At 41.0% G+C, this 18,702-nt stretch overlaps 1 protein-coding gene across 4 annotated transcripts in view; it reads right to left on the bottom strand.

Moving 5' to 3' along the window:
* MED15 (mediator complex subunit 15) overlaps positions 1 to 18,559 on the bottom strand; it is a 30,285-nt gene extending 11,726 nt beyond the window's left edge. For 2 of the 4 annotated variants that reach the window (XM_075041649.1, XM_075041650.1), the window contains exons 1-9: positions 18,408 to 18,559; positions 11,784 to 11,871; positions 10,612 to 10,663; positions 10,115 to 10,144; positions 8,668 to 8,883; positions 7,826 to 8,088; positions 6,632 to 7,021; positions 5,370 to 5,459; positions 298 to 417 (exon numbers count right to left, since the gene is read on the bottom strand). In XM_075041649.1, the coding sequence (XP_074897750.1) occupies positions 298 to 417; positions 5,370 to 5,459; positions 6,632 to 7,021; positions 7,826 to 8,088; positions 8,668 to 8,883; positions 10,115 to 10,144; positions 10,612 to 10,663; positions 11,784 to 11,871; positions 18,408 to 18,475 (1,317 nt within the window). In that variant the 5' untranslated portion in view covers positions 18,476 to 18,559. The remainder of the gene's footprint in view (positions 1 to 297; positions 418 to 5,369; positions 5,460 to 6,631; positions 7,022 to 7,825; positions 8,089 to 8,667; positions 8,884 to 10,114; positions 10,145 to 10,611; positions 10,664 to 11,783; positions 11,872 to 18,407) is intronic. The other 2 variants (XM_075041651.1, XM_075041652.1) reach the window with 2 other exon arrangements.
* Between the last annotated feature and the right edge of the window lie 143 nt (positions 18,560 to 18,702).

Genomic DNA, 18,702 nt, shown 5'->3' with positions numbered 1-18,702 from the left:
GTTCTAATTTGAGACTTAAATCAATTATGAACATGGAAACATTTTAAATGTTAAAATAAAGATCTATGCCGCTCTAAAAATGCTTTATTTGACATTCCAAGCTCTCAGAAAACCTATTACTTAAAATGAAAAAGGATCCATAAAAAACCTAAACAGCCCAATACCCTGAGTAACACCAGCAAGTAAGTTGTTTGATGAAAAAGTGAACCTCCCCTTGCTTGAAAGCAAGTACTATACAATCACGTATTGAATGCTTTGCACAATTCCTGACACAATGTGCTTTGACTCAGTAAATACCTGTGGCATTTGCTGTCCGCCCAAAGGAATGGAGCTTGGCGGCGTAGCAGACACAGCGGTGGTAGGCGGGAACCGTGGTCTTATTTGCATCCCACCTCGGGCCATAGGTGCGGTGATCATCTTTGAGGACAGAGGGACAACAGACAAAAGTAATCGCAAAACAAGAAATGCAGTGCACTGGCAGGATGAGAAGCACATGCAACCTCCAGGAATTAGGGGGAGGGGGAGCATGAAGGGAAGGTTAGTGAGCTTTTCTCTAAAGTTTAACCTAACATGCTAGCTGACAAATCAAACTCCTTTTTATACCCTTTCTATCCATTTTCAGAAAGCATCTAATGAATTCTAGGTATCTTGAGAGAGCTGATTCAGATTGGTGGGTCAAGGGTGGATCATGCTATCACTTGCATGAAGGGCTTTTCCTAAATTTTGCCCGACATCTTGAATTTCTAGATTTCTTGGAAATAAGTACTCTAAGATTGCTGTCAAGAATGCTCCCTGTAAGAAGCTATATAATGCCATAGGTTTCTGATGTGCTTTCCCCCACTGTGGACTCAAAGGATTTAGCCCTTCATTATAAAAGAATCTGGCAGACAGTTCAACAGCAACTGTCAGTAGGAATGCTCCACAGTGAGCAAAATTTCAGATCAACCTAACCTATGACAGTATAACAATGCCAAAGACAACAAAAAGGACTTCTGGGTTTGAAAAAGCTATTTCCTTCCTTTTATAACTCACTGAATAAGTCAAATATATCCTTGTAATTTCCATCATTTTGACAAATACCCATTCCTCTATTACTAAGCTGTGCTAAAATATTGTTATGAGTCCATAATCTGCCTTAAGCTTAATTCATGCACTATTTGATTCTCCAGGTGTATAGAGTGAGCATACCCTAAAGTGTAATCATTTAGAACAAATAATGAAGGTTAGCATTAGAATGGATTTCTATTCTAAGATAGTATTAGGATTATGCTACCCTGCAGTGTCTAGAAGTACCTTTCTGAACCATCAGCCTGCATGAGCCACATAGATTTAATCATATATATCTTTATAGCCCCCTGTTACTTAAAATTTGACATTACACCACATATGCTGTGAATTTACAACAAATACAGCATATTTTTGAGGTAGTATTTGGGTAACTGGCAGATTCAATTGTCAGTAAAAGCTTCTGTTTGGTACTTCAAGATGTACAGTGGAGTTCTCTGGGCTATTTTTATTTCCAGCATACATATTACCAAGGAATCTACACAGGCCCTAACTAACCTACAAGTTAATGAAATCTCCTTTCAGTAATCAGTTTGGGGCATTCTTGCTTAGCGTTCTATGTAAATGGACTGAAGCAGCCAGCAACATGTCTCTAGAGAGTCAGAGAATGCATGTGCTTACAATTGTTAAAAATAAATAAAATTAAATACAACATAGCAAGACTGAAAAGGAAAGCAATAACTGGTAAAGAAAATAGTGTCAAATTCAGCACAGCTGTTAGTTCACAACATCAGAGCAATGCAGTCCCTTTCCATCCAGGCAAAGAGGGATGGTCAGAGACAGGATTTCAAAAGGGAAACAAATGAGAGCACTTCAGACATCACACACACATGCACATGTACACACACAGCATGCAACAGCCACCACAAGCAAACACAACAACCCAGCACTGCCACAAAGCACAGGTGGATGCTACAAAGTGCAGTGAAGAGCTACAGTATCAACATGAGAGCTGGTGAAGCAACACAACCCTAACAAAACAAAACAAACAAAAAAAAAAACAAACAAAAAAAACCGAAAAAGGGAAATTGCTAGGGAAAAAAAAAATATGAACATATCCTTCCAGGCACAATCACCCCATCTTAGACCCTCGTGAATGCACATGGATCTCTGGAGCGTGTGAAATCCCAGGTATGTTATGGTGACCCACATGTCCCATCTCGGTCCTGTTTCTCATGCCACACCACCAAAGTGCGAAGATTTAGATTACATCCTCTGAGGTCAAGGAAATTAGAAGCATATTCACAGTTCAAGTGCCTGGCAAACCACTGAACACCAGCACGACAAACTTAGATTCATAGGCTTTCACAGCTGTTTATGGTACTGTAGTTGGTCAAACACGTATGCACAGGCACACTATTTTGGGTTTGATTTTTTTATATTTTTTGGTCTTTTGAAATGTGTGCTTTGGAACAGAAGTGTATATATAAAATGACACCAATTCCACTCTCTTAAAAAAAGTAATCTATTTTTCCCATTCTCCAGCCAATTTAGATTTATGAAACCTGTGGCCCTCTGACAAAGGGGGTTCCAAAGATTGCACCTGTTTTATGCAAAGCAATATATCCATGCAGGAGTTGTTCTTGTCAGTCTAAAAACAGAAGACAACCAGAAGTGTTCAAGTACTTTTGAAAAAGATTTAAACTGAAGGCAAATCCTCCTCCACAAGTGAAATTGATTTATCTCAATTTACAGAATCTAGAATTTTACCCCATAAAAAGAGAGCAAGCAGAGGAAGAGTCTCCCTCCCCTGTAAGGTACAAACCAGGTAATTTGATAAAAATGAAGTGGAATATAACAATTAGAATCCTGAACCTGTAATTTTCCTTCACCTAAAATCCAAAGATTCAGAATTTCATAAATATGCAGCTTCTGGTGAGCGTATGTAAGTTCTGTGCCACTGTCACTCCACTAAAGGCAGCTCTGACTTTCAAAGAGCAACAGCCAATCTGCATTCTGAGCACCTGAAGGAGTTGCACCAGAACAGTGATTTAAACTTTATTAATACTTAACTCCAACTGACTACAGATTTTTCTCTTGGTGCTGCAAGCACTTGTGTAGTGCTCTGTGGTCACTAGGACACTACTTTATTTATTTGCTTCACCTGCGAGTTACATGCTTACAAGTACTAGACACCCAAGCAGGGTAACATTGACCTGCATGGCATCTACAACTTCAGAGAACAACTTCAGAACTCACATGGATCCATGTTTAAACCTGGGACTGCTTTTACTTTTACGTAGGAAGGATGAACAGAAACTTTACTGAAAAGGAAAAATGCAACTATATCAACCAAAATTTGCAGTTTGAAAGCCCCTAGAGACCAAGTTTAAACGTAACAAGCAAAGATTAGGATAGGGTTTGTTTATAACAAAAGCTTCCCTGAACCAAATTAAGAAATCAAGGCAGATTTATTAAAAATGCTGGTGCTAGTGAAAAATGTACTAAACACAAAGCAAAATCTACTCTTAGAAGAAACTTCTTATAAATTAAAGAAAATGCATATACGCTCTCAATACCAAAGCTGCATTGTAATATTGTACATAGCCACAATCTTAAAACTAAATATTATATACAGAAAATATCTACACAAGTACAAGAAACCCATTTAATTATTGGACTTCACAGTGTTAAGTGAATTTTAGTAGACTCTTATTGCAATGGCATGAACATAAATGGAGTAAAGCCTGTATGTGGAATTTTCTAAACTCCACCCATCATAGATAATGAGCAATCCCTGAGTTTACTACATATGTCTGAATAAAGCTGCAACACAAAACCTGCTGTCAACCATCTCAGCGGCCGAAACTTTTCAAATGCACTGTGCTGTTAAGCCACTGGCATATGAATTCAATAAATGGGGCAAGAATTAAGTTGATTCTATATAAGCACAATCCATCTCCTTAGAAGTTGAAAAGAGCACCATTAAGTTAGTAAAAAGAAAAAGAAGTCAAGAGTCTCCTTCCAGTCAGCCTAAGTCCCTGCAGCTCCCACCTGGAAATTATTTAGGAAACAAGCAGAAGTTTTAATTCACGTTTCAACTGTAGAAAGAGAATTCTGCATTGCTGCCGGTACTGTACCAACTGTACTTACCACTGCTCAGCTTTTACATCCTGTGTTATGTTGACACAAGCAAAACAACCAATACAGAAACAGAACTTAGTCACCAACAAGGATGTGGGCCACATGAGAGTTATGATGGTACAACATACTATTCCTGATACAAGTCTGCAAGATGTATGTTGAAGAACCAATTGTTAGCAGAGTCCATGTAAAAAGCTTCCAAATGTCTTACTGAATCTATAATATTACTTGTGCACTGAAGGGAAAATGGTGCATGCAGACATGGAATACCTGGTTATATGAAAAGAACTCTGCCATTAATCCTAGTCAACCTCGTTTCACCTGTCTGCCTCAGCCTCTTCTTCTACAAAGTGGTGATAATTGTACTTACCCATGTCTGTAAAATGCCTTAATATGAAACACTACAGAGGTAAGCCACAAAAGACTATTTCATATTCTTGTGGAAAATGGGATGAGAGGTTCAGCTCAAGCCACTCCCAGTTTTTTTCCCCCATGCCTCCTTCATACCAAACACACATCAAGGAACAATCACTGGGGCTACAAGTGTGTTGCAGGATAAGAAAACTGTGTTAGACGATAAGCTTTCAACCAGCACTTTTTTTTCTTTTTTTTTATATGCAATCTGCACTTGCGACACATGCCATTTTTTCTTCACAATTCACATCCAGAACAAAAGCAATCTATATCTACTGCCAATTTCACTCAGAAAAAGAATGAAAGATGAAAGGAATGAAAGGGGAGTGCAGAGATATTTCATTGTCTATACTATTTTTTTATGGTCGATACATGGAGATGGAAGGTAAATCATATGTGAGTAAAGACAGCAGGCAAAGGTTCACAGTACAGAAACCAGTTTACAGAACAAAGAAGTCACCTAAGAAAGTTTAACAAAAGAAGAGATGATACAGTCCAGGTACCAACAGTCAGACTTGTAGCATGACCACAGTAGGCCGTCTTATTGATGTGCATTCCTGTGTCAGTACAGGCAACAATCTTACCTACTCAGGACAGAGAGCATGCACAGAGAGGTTGTCAACGAAATCCTGCCTCTGACTCCAGGCAAAGGAGAAACAGCATAAAAGCCCATATCACCTTTATAAAGGGGATGACTGATGTCAGACCCCTCATCAGAAAGCCACCAGAAACCCATCTCCATGCTCATCTCTAGCATGCACTTGCTACAGGCCTATAACTAGTGATACTGGCTCCTGGGCCCTTACCTGCCCTGAAGCTCCCATCTGAGCAGCTTGGGCCTGAGCTGCTTGCACTGCCGCTGCTGCCTGCTGCTGCTGGACCAGCTGAGCTCTTACCTTGAGTATGAAAAGAAAGAACGAAGTAAACATACATATCTGATTAGGGTATGACACTTCTGTTTCAACTGTATTGACTCTACTCATAAAAAAGGGTGTGGAGACAAGATCAGCTTCACATACATACTCTAGAGTTTTTGAGCCTTCTATCTGAAAACAAGTTCCCATGTTTCTAACATTTAAACAGTCTTCCCATAGACTGTGCACCCAAGATTTAACGACTTCTTGTACCTTCTTCCCTGTACTATCAGTTCTTCCTATGACAATAATAGATACTTCAACCTTCCAGCAAACATAGTTAACCACATATGTGTTGATTTCCCTCAAGCACACTGTATTAAGCACCTACCAATGACCAGCATTTCAAATGTTTATACATTCATTATGACTGTCAGTTGATGTATATGACATCTAGCTACTCCTAGCTTAGCTGGTAGGAGCACAAAGTGGATGTATCAACTCATCCATGGGGAGTCAATATTTTCTCAAGTGTGGTTGACACTCCACTCCTCCCCAGCAAGGCCCAAAGAAAGGCAAGTCTTGGGATTACATCTGAGCTTTTGCTCAACAGCACGTATGGAGCCCAGAAAAAACTGACTAATGCAACAGTTCAAAAAGCTGCACCATTAAGAGGATGACCCAGCAAGAGGTTCAACTGAGTAAAACTATTGTCTTGTCCACATTCTCTTCAAGGCAGGAACTACTGCTATCTTAAACTTTGACCAAAACGTCTAAACATGGCAGTAGAAGCAAAGCCAGCATGTTAGAGAGCCAACACTGGCTCCAGTCACATGCGCTAAGCACTTCAAAGCACTTGCTCATGTTCTATAACAGTTAACATCATGGAGGTGATTTTTCTTTAACCAGAGTTTGTTTCTTTTTTTTACTTGTCCATTCAAGAGTAAGACAAGAAATTATTTTTAAATATTAGCTGCATAAATGGTTTTCACAGATTTCCAGAAGTCCTACTCTTAAGACACAAAATTGTTCTCTACTGGCAGGCCCAGACATAAACCTTTAAACCCTCCATACTCATAACATGTAACTACAGATCTCTTCACAAGCTATATTTTTTCCTACTTCATTATTAGCAAAAGTCAAAGATTTATTTTTTTTTTTATTTCTCTAGAGGATCACAATGAACCAACAATCAGCTGGTCACTAGCCCTTACCTGCATTGCTTTTAATTGCTGTGGTGTAAGAGTAACAGGCATAACCTGACTAGGAATTTGTCCTGAGATTGCCTGTGGCTGAGATACCATGGGCTGGGGTTGAGGCTGCGATTGTTGTGGAAGCTGAGACTGTTGTGCCTGAGCAACCTGTTGTTGTTGCTGCTGTTGTTGTTGCTGCTGCTGCTGCTGTTGTTGCTGCTGCATCTGTTGCATCTGCTGTTGCATTACTTGTTGAGGTGGCTGCTGCTGTATCTGTTGTTGTGGTATTTGTTGCTGTTGTTGCTGCTGCTGCTGTTGTTGCTGCTGTTGTGCCTGCATAGCCTGTGCTGCCTGCAGCTGCTGCATTTGGGCAATTCGCTGTAGTTGTTGCTGCTGCTGTTGCTGCTGCATCTGAAAAGCAGGAAAAGCCAGGCTGCTAAAGCTTCCAGCAATGCAATAGCAGCCTTATTTTTATAGCATAAACCAAGTGCAAACAGAATCCTAATACATCGGGCTGAGGTTTTAAGTCCAAAGGGAAAGCCCAACCCTTTTATCCACTCACTTTTGGTGTATCTGAACTCTACATAGTGCACATCCCATGGTTTCAATACTACAAGCTTGTCTCGCTACTAAAACAGTTTTCAAATGCAAAGATGAAGTCCATCAGCTCCTCCTGTACAAATGAGCTCAGAAGCACTTCTTTAAACCAACCAGCCTGCATCAGCACCACTGTTTACCAGAAACCATACAAGAGCATGACAGCTGAAGTTGCCTCTTCTGCTTTCGTGCCTAAGGCTGATACATATATATGATGTGCTCAGCACACATTTTTTAAAGTGGCAATGTGTAATTCACACAATGACAAAACAGCCACTATTTCTAGAGTAACACAAGGGCTTTTAGTTCTTTCCCACACCCCTGTTCTTGTTAGAATGAAAGACTATGCTGATGATTATAAAGAGAAAGAGACATAGGTTTTAATTCTCTGTTGCTATGACAGAAGAAAGCAACAAAACAACTGTTAAGCCTTTCCTCTGTGATGTGACATATTGTTGCCAATTAACTTGCCAGCCTAAACTGAAGTCCTACCCTAGAGTGGAAATGCATTAATAACATGCAGAGCCGACATTCAGAACTTCCAGGCAAGCCAAGCCTCACTTGACAAGTAACTGAACATCGATCACCTCAATTGCCATTGTAATTGTTTATCATCACCTGCTGTTGGTTTTGCTGCTGCTGCATCTGCAGTTTCAGCATGTGCTGTTGCTGCTGCTGGACGGCTTGCAACTGCTGTTGTTGCTGCTGCTGTTGCTGGGCTGCTGCAGCTGCTGCCGCCTGCTGCTGCTGGACCTGAAACTGTTGTTGCATGGCTGACTGCTGGGCCTGGAATTGCTGCTGCTGCAAAGCCACCTGCTGCTGCTGGAATTGCTGCTGCTGCTGCTGTTGCTGCTGAGCTATCTGCTGAAGCTGAAGTTGGGCTAAAAAGAAGGTAGACTGTACTCAAAACATGAGACCCAACCAGTGCGAGAGACAGTTACCCAGTATAATTCATAATAATTGAAGATAATCCCTGAAGTACATTAATGTTCTTCGTGAGCAGCATATACTTCTGCTTCCTCAAATGGATGAGGCACATTAACAGCAGAATTAATGACACTTCCTACTACCAACCTCTAATTCTCACTGCCTATATTGAGTCAGCAGCCTCGATAAAGAATGTAAAAACGTGCAGGAGGAAATACGCAGAGGTCACCAGCAGGAAGCACCAGACCTATGGAAAACATAGGTGCACAGTACAAAAACAAAGTTCTGAAGTTGACATCTTGTAGGACAAAAGAAGCATTTGCTCCTACAACAGCTAGACTGTTCCTCACTATACTAAGGAAGACATTTATCCCATCGGGTAGCAGTATTTGAAATCAATTCTTCCTGCAGTTCACTTGGCTGCTTTAGCCAGAAGTATGAAATCTCTTCAGCACCCTTTCCTTGTGGAAAAGAGTTACGTCCTAAAAGGCTGATCTAACAATTGTAGTGGTTGAGGCAAACTGAACACTTACTCTGCTGAGTAGCTGTAGAGACACCAGGCATACCGTGAGGGGCCATTCCCGAGGTTCCAGGAGGCTGCTGCTGCCCTGGGAGACTCATCTGTTGTCCCATTGGGCCAAGGCCACTCATCCCACTCATCGGTGCTCCTTGAGCTCGGGACGCCATGCCCATTCCAGGCGCCCCTGCTGGGGGACCTCCAGTTAGATTCTGCAGGGCATTCATTGGATCTACAAAGAAAATAGTTACCAATATGCAGCAGCCATGCAATTGCCTCCCCCAAATCCTCTGTTCTCCACCATCCACCCTCTGATCTGTCAGCTTCAGACCATGACTAGATCCAATACCCTGAGAATCTAACATTCACTCCTCTGCCTGTGAGACAAGAGGTTTCTGGCACGTCTTTGCCTCTCAGTAAATAGAGTGGAGATTATTTAAAGTACTTCAGATTTGCCAAGTTCCAAATAGATTCTAAATATATTAGAGAAAAGGAACTTATTAGCCACTTCTGAATTTATATGCAAGTCAAAACAGGCTGCCAACAAAACTCCATGACGATATCCAGCTTGTAACCTCAAAAACCAAGAAGAGAGTCCCACTGTGGATCCAATTAGCCTCTTCCTCCTGAGGTCAACACGGAGAAGCAGTGTTCAGACCAGAGGAAGTACTCTGCTATACAGTTCCCCCTCAACATCATATTTATTATGCAGTGAATAAATTCAGTGTCTTTCAAGACGATTGTCACAATCTGAATCCTGGGCATGCAGAAAAGTAAAATCAAAGTGGGAATGGTAATTCAAGAGGGCAAAACACAACATGGGATGCAGAAGCAATATTAATCAGGTACAGAATGCAATACCTCCTCTTTCTTAGGAATACTTATAAAATAATTCCAACTGTCTACGCTGGATGTTAATCAATCACAGACACTGCATATTTAGCCTACAGGGGGATAAAAACAGAGGGTCATACTATGTTCCTAACAGACACTGCTGTAAGAACTAGCACAGAGGCAGAAGACATGATCAGATCTAATCTCATTCAAATGGCAGAGCATGTACGCCCCACAAATGCTTGCCTCTCATGCAACAAAGACTGAGAAACCCAAAGCTAGTAAAGGGGAGAAACCGGGGCTGTTCAGCAGATTATTTTCAATCACTCTTGTTCTTTCAAGAATCTTAGTGTTGTGAGCTAATAAAAGTACAAACAGGGAAAGAAACAAATTTCCTGTTCTACATCCAAAACACTGTCCATCCCTGTCACCCTCATCGCTGAATAACTCCAAGACTATTATGCTACCTTTCCTTTCCTCTAGCAGCATTTAATATTCCAGCTAGGGAATCCACAGCCTTCTTATTCTTAGTACACCACAGCCCTGATTTCTAAGCTGTTCTATTTAGAAATGGGGGGGAGGGAAGGGAAGGAAAAAAAAAAATACGAAAAAGAAAAAAGAGCTCTTACCACTGACTGAGGCTTGAGATTTCTTATTGTCTGCAAAGGAAGAACAATTAATTGCCTTTGTTAATCTTGTCACACAAATCTGGCCCTTCAGATATACTCTCTACAAGAAATATATTCACATAATAATTTAAAAAAAAAAAACACTGTCTACTGTAGTTCTAGCAAAATACATTAACCTAAGCCAATTTGGTAACCAGAAAGCTACATAAACAATGGAAAGAAAGCAAAAATACAGGAAGAAATTAGGAAGGTGGAAAAAGTAGTAAGTTTTAAATAATTTCTCACTTTTCTATTATAGATGGATGTGCAAAAGAAACAGTATTTAGAAATTAAGCATGTATATTACAGGAAAATTTTTAAAGCAACTTGTGAAGAGTCACATGCAGAACCACACACACAAACCCTAAAATTTACTTTTTTTGGGAGGATGGGATGAACAGTCCCATTACTCAGAAAAAAAAAACAACAAACCAAACCAAAACAAAACAATTACTTACGAATATCTCGAAAATGGATAATAAGTCTGGCCACAAGAGAAAGATATTCCTCCTAAAGATGAAAATTATTATTTTAGCATAAGAAATAAAAACATTGCAAACATGACTTTCTGGTTCTTCGGTATTCTTCCTCAACATAACAGATTTTACTTTACAATGTCTGTGGGCTTTTCAGAGCAGTTCAATTGAAAGGAACAGCCTGTTCATTAACTAAGTGATAATATTTTTACTGATAGGTCATTGTGGTCCATGGTACAAGAAGACCAAGAAACCACAAAATTCCCTGGAAAGAACCTCCATGACAGTCACACTAATAGGATCACAATACGTGACAATAATTATAAAGCAATACATCCATTTTCCGCTTCTTATCCACGCTAATTCCTTTTTCTTAAAGATTGAACCTGCTTTCTTGGTACGCTGACTAACATATGATAGAAGTGTCAGAAGTGAAAAGACAAATATTCTTTGCAGCATTTTATTAGTGTGCTTCATAATGCGTAAAAGAAACTGCACAGGGCTGAGATAGCCCTCCTGCCCATGAAACTACCAACTCACCAGTGAGGATGCCATCAGCAGGCATAAATTTGTGACATCAGCATTATAAAATTTCACCAAGACAAGTTCCATCTCAAACATGGCTTGTTTGGAGACAGCAACAATATCCAATTTCTTGTAACACAGCTTCAGGAAAGAAGTTTATATTTTGGTAGAGTCTAGAATTGTAAATGATAATCAGACTTTCAGAGAGACCAGAGCACTTCCCTTGGTCTTACTCTTTGACACAGCCTTTTCATCAATATGTTAGTCTCTCCTGATCACCAAACTGGTCATATAGAATGGTGCTGCATGGTAGATAAAGGAAATTCTATGCAATTCACTACACACAAGTCTTCAGGTAAGAATTAACTGTGGTCCCATATACACATTAAATGCTGCAGCATCAGCAAAGCTGCCTTGGGCTGAAGTCCAGTTTGATGCATATATTGGATGCAAAACACCTCACTTCCCCTCAGGGTAAAAGGAGCACATATAAATCAAAAAATTTTGCATAACTAGGTACTCTAAGCAGAGACAGTTAACTAAGTACATTGGGTCTGCTATTTCTGTGGGTTGTTCCAAACTTCTTTTGACACCCCAGTAACTTCTGGAAACAAATACAGATGCTTTACCCTTGTTTTGGCCTTCATAAACACATGACTCTCCATATCTTTGCTGGATTTATTATGCGCAACACCAGCCTTCCTCATAGCGTCATCACTGAAAAAAAGAGGAAAAAACAAGCCTGGGTATTAATGGAGGACATCAGAAAATACTTTCTGTAATTAGAAAGGTCTGTGAAACAGCTTTTTATCCCCCTCTCATTTATAGATTAAAAAAAAACAAACAAAAAAACCACCCTTAAAATTGCCACCATTTAAAATTCCTTCAAATATTGGAAAAAAGCCAACTAATTTCTAAAAGCCTATTCTTTCCAGAAATTCAAGAACAACTGCTAAGCAAGTCATTATTTTTACCACCTGATGCATTATTTTGACAAAATACCAGGACCTGTTCATTTGAGGAAAGCTGAATGACAGGATTAATGTAATCCCTTTGGCGAACAATGCGCTTGAGCCTGCCTAGCGTCAGGCATTTCCAAGAGAATCCTCTAAACATAACGTGGAAGAATAAAAAAATTTTTAAAAAGATTGCCTAAAGGCATAGAAGTTTGACCAATGTGTGAGAAGAACAAGTAGGAGCATTGATCGGGGCAGAGAAGACCAGATGTGCAGCAATGTGCAGGGCAGGGAGGGGACAATCAACATGAAAGCAGCAGGTGAAACAGTAAGATGAAAAGAAGGCCCTGTTCATGGAAAGTTGAGAGGAAGAAAAATAACAGGTTTGGTAATAAAAAGCTTTCAATTCCCTTACTGTTCTTTCCCATTTACCAGCCAGAATCATGGGGACTTGCTGTCCTTTCTCCATCACACCTCTAGTAAATTGGATCTAGATCTGCCCTCTGGATGGGATATTGAACATGCAAAGATGAAAAGTTTAAAAAAAAAAAATTTTTAAAAAAACATCCCAACCCCACAGAAAGCCACACGCTGCTAGGGACATGGGTGGAAAAGAAGGTGAATTCTCAGTACATCAAAAAGTAGCAAGCAATTCAACTGTGACACATGCGACAAGACATCCTAAAACAAGGAGTTTAGTCAAGTGAACAGCCCTATTCAAACCCTCCAGGCATTCTCATTCTTGGAAACATTTCACTTCACTGCAAAACCTGCTCTGTTTTAAAGCAGCCTAGCAGCTACAGTCTAAATTCCACAAACAAGTTACCAGGAAATACTTTCACCTTGTAATTAACATCTCAGCAACTCAGTTCTCAGTTACTGCTGTTGCATGAGCAGCTACCCTACACTAAATGCGTGTCAGGGTAGTGATCCCTGAAAAGTTCAAGTCAGTCTGAAGGGGGACTACTGTTTTCTTTCCCCTGAATTTCTACCACCCCCCCATGCAGCAGGAATGGTGCTTGCATGAGCAGTAAGCTGGTTCAGCTTCCTGAATTAACTCCATAACACAGTCACATAAGTGAGAAGAGCAGATGCTATAGCCTTAAAATGCAGGAACTTAGGCTGCCACAACTCACACCCTTACCTTGCAAACTAGTAGCATACAGCTAACCTGCTGTAGCCTGCAAAGTAGAAGACAGTAGAACATAGCTACCTGCTGTAAGGCTCTCTCACAGTACCTTGTTCGTGTGGTCTGGCAGACACTAAAAAATGCTGTTTATACATGAAGGTTACTTAAACCGAAGCAGAATCCAAACATAATGCAGAATAATTATTCCTCCATGTGTAAACAAGCCTTAAAGTGAGCTGCTCATAAAGGAGCTCTGCTGCAGAGGAAGAAGCTATATCCAATTCTTTATGGACACCGCCCTTTTTTAACGCTTTCACTTTCAGAAAGGCTGCCTCTAAATCCACATTACTCTCTAAATCCTCCTTAACTTCTCAGTCTCATCATACAATGACAAAGCCTCTCATTTTAAGAGCGGCGAGAACTGAGCAGGCAGAAAGACAAGAAAAAGCAGAGACAAGTAAAGGAAGTAACATTTAGGTAGTACTTAGTGGCTGTGATCAATGTGGTATCAAGAACTTGGAAAAAAATCCACAGCAAAGAATTTATCTACTTTTATATATATCTACATGAAAGACATTTTATAATGACTACACCTGCATTACCAGTAATGTCACTCCAAGTGCTCAATTTCATATCTTTTAGCATTCCAATAAAGGTTTAGACTAGGAGGAAGAAAAAAAAACACACAACTTGTTCTTTGTTCACATACTCATCTGCAGTCAACATAATATTTACATTAAAAGACTGGGAAAGTCACTAAAAAAAAAAGCCATAGCTTTAGCACAGAGTTAAGGATACCAAATAACGTATCATATCCTTGCAGAACACCAAACTCAACAAAACTCTGAAAACTAGATGGTACCAGCCAATTCAACCTTCATCTGCCTCATAATCACTTACTAAAACGCACCATAAGACGCACATTAAAACCCTGCCTTTTTCATTTCATGCAGAACAGCTAAAGTTGCGGTTTCACAAGATGAAGCATTCAACACCAAGACCAGCTTCAGGAATTCCCCCTCCATTCCCAAGAAAATTGTTTCCAGCCCAACGATGTGCAACCTCTCACTCTGGCCAGCTGATCTAGCTGAAAAATCTTGCAAAACACGTTCTCCTTCAAAACTATACCAGCTCCCCTATCCAGTTCACACCATGACTGCATGAATCAGTTGTTCCAATGACACAAAAGGGCAATGATTTCCAGGGTCAACACCACATTAAGCCGTGTAACATCACCAAATGCTGTTTCGTGAAATAGACTATCTGATCACTATAACAGTTCAACAAACCTTTCTTGATTAAAACAACAACAAGGGGAAAAAAAAGTTTAAAAAAAGCATGCTGGTAAGCCGTTAGCCACATCTATCCCCATTACATGGTTTAAAAACCTCCAAGTAAACACCAACAAATTCATTAAACTTTCATCACTTGATCTTGCGCACATGACACTGTCCCACACAACATTTCTGTTAGTTACAGATCGGACATAACACATGTCATCAATAGCAGCCCTCACTGCAGGAATACCCACATAACAACACAGATCAGCAGAAGACCCAAACCAGGAATCACTCATATTACTTTATTCACATTTGCTGGACAGAACGCATAAAGGCCTGAAGGCCCTCAGTCCCCAGAACGCTGTCTTCAGCTACAGAGGGAAAAGTAAAGGACCATCCAGCCTCCCTAAGGCCTTGTTCTAGTGTTACTGCAGAACTGGAAAGAAAGGTAATGAAAACAACTCTTCCCACTACACACAGAATCTCCCCTTCATAGCTTCACAAGCATATCCTCCAGCAGAAGGGATATCCTCCAGCAGAGGTGACTAGGTAAGAAGCCGCCCCCTTCCAAGTTGTGCCAGTACAAGCGTTTGGCTGTGCCATCAGCAGTACTGAAGAACCACCAAGGTTATCAATAACCACTCACCCTGAGTTATCTTTAACTTTGAGAGATTTCCCTATCAGGTTCACTGCATAGCAACCCAAACACTTGGAATGAAGAGGTATTGCAGAGGCAGTAGCTTCTTCAGTTTACAATTGTGCCAAAATTAGCATTTATAAAATTAATCCCTCACTTTCTACAGTCCCAGAAAGGGAGAAGCATCTGCCTTCTTGGCCTTTTTTGCCTGAATTCTCATCAGACAACCTAGGCTGGAATATAAAATTAAGGCTCCTTTATGAACTGGTTTTGTGAAGTGTTTCATAGAGAGCAGTAATGCAGATCATCTTTTCTCCCTGCCCCCTCCACCCCCCCAAAACTTCAGTTGATCCACTAATCTGCCTGCTTGTTCCTCAGACTCCACCTCTACCTCCTTCCACATGCTCTCCACATTCCCATCCTTATTTCTGTTCACACATGCTCTTTCTTCTCACCCAGCTGAACCATTAGCTAAACCTATTCAATCTTAAGTCAGAACATACTTATCAAAACTTCAAGCAAAAAGCTGAACACAAAATTAGTGGTCCATCACACAACTTAAGTTACACACCTTTTCTACACTCAACATGATTCCCTTCTAACATAGCCTGGAAGTAGCTTGGGGCAGCAACTGTACACAACCACGTATGGAGTTTACCACCACATAACCCAGGTCAGATCTGTCCTTCAGGCAACACCAACATTTGAAAACATATTAAACAAAGGCCTTTAGAAAGGAGACTCCCAAGGAACCAGTATGTGCCTGCTCCCTGTAAGGGCCAGAATAAAGGGGTACCTTGCAAGCACAAGTATATATTCACACTTCCGACATCATCACTGGCTCCTGGAACAACCTGGGAGAAGCCAAAGCTTCTCCCTGGCCTCAGTTATCTAAGCTCAGGCTTTCCTGGATCTTGTAACAGTATGAAAGTCCTGCTTGGACATGCAGTCACACAAGAACCTAATACTGAAGGGGGCTTCTCAGGTCATCAAATGCAGTTTTCTCTCAAATGATGATAACCAAACCATACACATTGACCACTGACACATTCACTAGGACACGTATTCCACACAGCAACCCTGAAATGTTCATCCACATAATGTCACTCTTTAAAAAAAAAAAAAAAAAGAGCCTAAACCACCCCCACCCCACCCCCCAACTTAAATTCAGTGTTATAAAGGAAACCCAAGGGTAAAATCCAGAAGCTGTAACAAGGCACTCAAAATGAGTTATGTGAATGGTTCTGTACATTTAAGTTAGCTTTTAAGACCAAGTGTTAATACCCATCTTGACAAATAAATATCGGTTGCTATTTGCAGGATGAACTGGAAGATATACACACTTGTAAGACAGTGTATTTTTGTAACTGTTAGGAACAACCTTCCCACAAATTAAGAAAACTTTCAGATGATTCAGATTCACCAGATATTTATTTTAATTACCTCCCTCTTTCACCTACTACATAAGCCTCACTAATGGCAAAACTGGAAGCTTATGGAAAGAAATAGGAACCTGTTGCATACAGAGCTCAAGTCTTTTTAGCCAATATATTGCTTCTATTTCTCATTCAACAAACCTATCTATTATAAACTCCACTTCTGGCTAGCTTCACTTTATTCCAAGTACCAACACGAAACCAAGCCAAGTTGTTTTCAGATATCTAGCACACTTAGCAGGGGGAAAAAAAAAAAAAAGAAAATCTGTCGCGGTCATTGTGTGCTTATTCCAGGAATAAGTTTGTTTGCTTTTTAAACAAGACAGTGAATACAAACAGATGATGTATACTACAAAACTGGATGCAGCGCAAGGAAGGAACATCGCTTACAGACACAATCTTAAAAAAAAAAAAAAAAGAAAAAGGCTACGTCAATACAGCTATGACAAAAAGCACACAGATCATACACAGGCATCTGCACACATATGTAAAAGACAATAAACCGAGGACATTTTATTTCTACTTTTTCACAACACAAATTAGAAGTTTAAGATTACTGTCATCTCTTCACATGGCATTAACCTTAAAGTTAAAAAATAGTCAGTAACAGTAATTTTTTTAATCTCTTGCTGTATGCTTCTATTGAAACATTTATCAGCATTGTTTCCTGCTCAGAGAAAAAACAGGCAGTTTGCAGGGCAAACACAAAACCAGAGGTTTATTGCGTTATGGTTTGTATCTGCTTACTCATATTTATTTCCTCAAAGTTACACAGCATTTGAGAGCACTTTTGTTTCCTTGTTTTGATGAAGCAATAGAAGAGGAGGAAAAAAAAAGCAAGAGATTAATCTAACAAGATTAATGACTTTGCAGAAAGTTTAAAAAGTAAAACATCAGTTCTGAGCACTGAGAAAGCTTGCATGGCTTTGACAGACACACATTTTTTTAATGAATACCATAACAGTTTGCTTCTGAACCAGCCCTTTAAGTAAAGCCCACAGCCAGGGAGTAAAACCACATGCAGTCAAATAGCATACTGTTTACATGTCATAAAAAAAGACAGTCTGTTTTTAAATATTGATTCTTATAGGCAACAAGGCAAGATCAACCTTTTCAAGCACACACAAACAAGGATTTCAACATTACTTTAGAAGCATTGAACAGTGCTTTCACTTCTGTAATAACCACCTTTCGTAGGGTAGAACAGCCTTCCAGAAAATAGAAGAAACATGCAGAGCAGCAAAGTAAATCAAGTAAAGCAGTTGTTTTACAAAGGACAACTGAAAAGGCAACAAGCTGACCTTTACATTAAATCACCAACATTTTTATTTCGGTTTTGCCCTAAAAAGTCAGATGCAAGATAATAACAACAGTTTTCATAGGACAGAATATGTCAAACTCGGTAACATTACGGACACTGCCAAAATCAAAGCCCTAAAGCAGATGCTGTCAAGCAGGACAGGAAGCCAGTATTCCTGGGGAAGAGGAAAGTGAAAGGGAAGAAGGATCGGAGAAATGAAGTCAAAGAACAGGCACGGCTACCCCCCACGTAGGGTCTGAGCAAATCCCGGTAACGAGGCCCCCTCACAGGGGGACGGCGGAAGGGCCCGGGGGAGAGCAAACACCAGGGACCACGGAGGAACCCAGGCAGCAAGAGGAGGACCAGGAAGGACCGGCAGAGGAGCGGAGACGGGTGGGACACAACCACCCGGGCGCGGACGGCCCGGGGAACAGCGGGAACCGCTGAAGCCCCTCTGGCAGAGGCCGAGGCCCGCCTGCGGCCTACTCAGCGCTGAGGCCGCGGCTCGCACTCACATCTGGCTGACGAGCTTCTGCCGGAAGTTGGTGCTGCGCCAGTCGGTCTCAGGCCCGGTCACGTCCATCCCTGCCGCCACCGCGAAGGCCGACCACCGCCGCCGCTCCGCCGCCGCCGCCGCGCTCCCCCGCCGTCCCTCGGCCGCACGCCACCGCGGAAGTGCCTCGCACCCACTTCCGGCGCGCTGAAGGCTTGAGGGAAATGAAGTCTCGGCGCCGGCCCGGCCAACTCTCGCGAGACCTGGCCGCCTCGCCGCGGGGCTCACTGGGAAATGTAGTCCCGCCCCTGCACGCT

Source organism: Buteo buteo, chromosome 11 (genome assembly GCF_964188355.1).
Source record: "Buteo buteo chromosome 11, bButBut1.hap1.1, whole genome shotgun sequence".
In the NCBI taxonomy this organism is placed as follows: Eukaryota; Metazoa; Chordata; class Aves; order Accipitriformes; family Accipitridae; genus Buteo; species Buteo buteo.
The sequence above is the reverse complement of the archived record's forward strand: the minus strand, read 5'-3'. Positions and strand labels throughout refer to the sequence as shown.